At 37.5% G+C, this 3,006-nt stretch overlaps 1 protein-coding gene across 1 annotated transcript; it reads right to left on the bottom strand.

The window, feature by feature from the left end:
• Positions 1-282: 282 nt before the first annotated feature.
• On the bottom strand, positions 283-2,067 carry LOC133845554 (putative inactive polypeptide N-acetylgalactosaminyltransferase 12). The gene is made up of 2 exons (XM_062280035.1): positions 968-2,067; positions 283-913 (listed from the first exon to the last, which is right to left on the bottom strand). The coding sequence occupies exons 1-2, from the start codon at positions 2,054-2,056 to the stop codon at positions 299-301; spliced, it is 1,704 nt and encodes a 567-aa protein (XP_062136019.1). The 5' UTR covers positions 2,057-2,067; the 3' UTR covers positions 283-298.
• Between the last annotated feature and the right edge of the window lie 939 nt (positions 2,068-3,006).

Raw genomic sequence — 3,006 nt, 5'->3', positions numbered from 1 at the left:
GTTGTACTTCGTGTACATAATGTTGCATACTTTTGCGAGCCCAACAAATTAAATTTATCCAGGAGTTGTAGTTCAGTTCTGCAATAGCAGGGGGCGCCACAACGCGCTTCAGTCGCTATTGTAATGCAATCGAAAAACGTAGCATACTTTTAGGAGCTTATGGATCTAGCCAAGATTAAAACTATAGAGGGCGACACTTGTCATTTTCAATTATGAGTGTTCTTAGTTTTACAGTGCTCATCAAACTGTAAAGCATGGTGAGAAAATAAAATAATAAAAGTTAAATAAACTTCCGTCTTTAGTAAAAATTATTTGCTTTGATGGCGTCTTTATGCATGTGCTCAAAATACCACTTTTGTTGTTCGTTTCTAGTGCTGCAAGTTCGCACCATAAGGAAAAATTTAGGATGAACCTCCAAGCACAAGGTATTACTAATCAGATTATTGTAGTTCAAGTCAAAGTGCCAGTTCTGTGGACCTCCCAGAGTGGTGCATTGACTCAAAGCCAGCTTGCGATTGGACTGAACCTCAACACAGTGATTATCGCCAAGTCGCAGATCGTTCATATCGCTGAGAGTCCAGTGCTGAGCTGCTCTATTAGAAGGATCGCAAGGCATTAAACTAATGCGATTAGTTTGCAAGTCACCAGTAAGACATTGAGTTCGCTGTTGAGTCGGTCGCAGAGTTCCATTGGCAAAGTCTGTGCGTGCTTTCAGCGGGAAATGCTGCAACAAATCAGGTGCAACATTCTCCAAATACCAATCGAAAGACTTGAGCACCGGCAGGTATTCGTATTCCTCCTCTACATCGGAGATGTTGCCAAGGATAGCATTTTTGATTTGCGGGTGATTCTCATAGATAAAAGACTTGTACTTGGTTTTATATAGCCAGATTTCCACCAGACGCTTGTAACTCTAGAAGATAGGGAATATATTATTAAATTATTTATTTTATAAGCAGTTTCTTACACTGAATAGCTGCGCCGCCATTTGCTGCATATTTCCATTGCGTTGCAAGTAACTCCGATCGCTGGGCTGCAAATGTGCCACACGGGAGCAGGGAACTTGGACGATGCGCAGTTCTTGAAGCCACATATAAAAGCTTAGCTGCAATTCGAAAGCAGCTGGTGAATTGAGATCCTCATCGAAATGTATTAGACTATTGAACAAGTCCGCATCCATGCCAAAGACTACAGTGTTTGGCACAGGAGTCTCGAAGGGATTTGGCATGTCCTTCAGTTGCTGCCGCAGCAGTGGCACCTCGCGTCGCCTCAGAGTCCAATCAAAGACGCCACGTTGCTCCTCAATTCGCACATACTCCAGTGTCTGCTCATTGAATCGATCTATTTGAGGAGACACAAGTGTCGGTTCGTGGTGATTGAGCACGGTCAACATTGGCTCCAACCAACCGTCGGTAAACTCAACATTCGCATCCACAAATATTATAATGTCGAAATTGGAATAGCGCACAGCAAATCTGCGTGCACGCATCAATCCCATCTGATCTTCCATGTGAAAGATTTGCAAATTTGGAGTTATGTAGTGCTTCAAATACGCATCGAATGCATCTCTGGACGATTTCTCTAGCCAAAAACCTGTGTCGCTGTAATCGTTGATCACAATTAGTTCAGAGATCAACGTCATGTTAGTTCTGTCTCGCAAACTGTGAAACATTCGCAGCAACGTTTCCAGCTTCTCGTTGCGAAAGATCACAACGATAGACACTGAGTTAAGTAATTCAAAATCCTGATCATATTTGATATTCAGGCAGCGACTATCACGCATATCTGGTAACTCGCGACGCAGTGGCAACCGCTCAGCCAACCAAGCATTATAGCCATATTCCAAGAAGAGCTTCGTATACGCTTTGATGTCTTCAGCTGTTCGCAATTTGAAGTTTTCCTCTGGATCCACAATGCCATCCCAAGTGCTTAGCTCGTAATACAAGGCAAATAATAATAGCATAAATACAGCAAGTTTACATATTTTGCAAATGCATTGAGATTTGGAATTTACTCGATTGTTTCTTGAAATCCAAACAATGCGCGGCACATGCATTATTAGCAAGACGTTGAAGAGACAACTGATTGCTTTAGTTAATATTTAAAGTCAACTGGTTGCCATGGTTATTTAAAGCGTGAAAAACGCATTCGGTATTACTAATTACCCAATACACCACAAAATGTGAAACAAATGAAAAAGTGTAGACTAAAATATTTGAAAATTTGTTCAATTTGTCTATATTTTTTTAAGTGAATTATTTTATTATTATAAAGGCTATACTTAAAATAATATAATGACGATCTATTATGGCATTTCGTAAAATATTGAATCACTATAGTGATATAGTTATATAACTAACAATGATATTGTTATTGAATTCCCAGGGGACTCGTGACTTTGACTGTGCCTAAAAGTATGCAACGTATAATGTAATCCAATAGGAACAGAGTATTTTCCAATATTCAAATAAGACTAATGAAATAAAGAGAGAGGGAGAAAAATGTAATGTAAATGTAAATTAACCTAAAACACACCTAAGTATACAATACAATTAAAACTTAAATAAAATAAAAAAAAAAAAAAATAGAAAAAAATTCAAAAATATACATGTACAGAAAATATGATAATTTGTTTGCAAACACGTTTACTATTCTCTATTTAGTAGATTTACAAGTTAAATATAATGTAACTTTCTGCTATAGAAAAACGTTGACATCAACATTTCAAAATAATGAGCAAAATAAATAATAATCATGCGTACATTATGTTAGTTCAGAACATGTAAAAGCTAAGGCAAATAATAATTTATTTATTAATTAAAATATTATAAATTTCAATTTACTGCAATGACATTGTCAACTGCAAAATAGCTCTAAATAGCCCATTGGCAATTTGAATTATGACATTAAGGAAGACAACAGCCAAACAGCATATAGTAAGAGAACAATTTATGACAAAAGCCTAAACGAATGAGCGAACGACGATTTTTTCCCTGTGGCCTTGCA

The sequence above is a fragment of the Drosophila sulfurigaster genome, chromosome 3 (assembly GCF_023558435.1).
Source record: "Drosophila sulfurigaster albostrigata strain 15112-1811.04 chromosome 3, ASM2355843v2, whole genome shotgun sequence".
Taxonomy (NCBI): Eukaryota; Metazoa; Arthropoda; class Insecta; order Diptera; family Drosophilidae; genus Drosophila; species Drosophila sulfurigaster.
The sequence above is the reverse complement of the archived record's forward strand: the minus strand, read 5'-3'. Positions and strand labels throughout refer to the sequence as shown.

Excerpts from the sequence above, each read along its gene's own strand:
- LOC133845554 (XM_062280035.1), bottom strand. The coding sequence starts at position 2,056 with ATGCATGTGCCGCGCATTGTTTGGATTTCAAGAAACAATCGAGTAAAT. Across the intron at positions 914-967 it reads TGGCGGCGCAGCTATTCAGT|AGTTACAAGCGTCTGGTGGA; the intron begins GTAAGAAACTGC and ends CCTATCTTCTAG.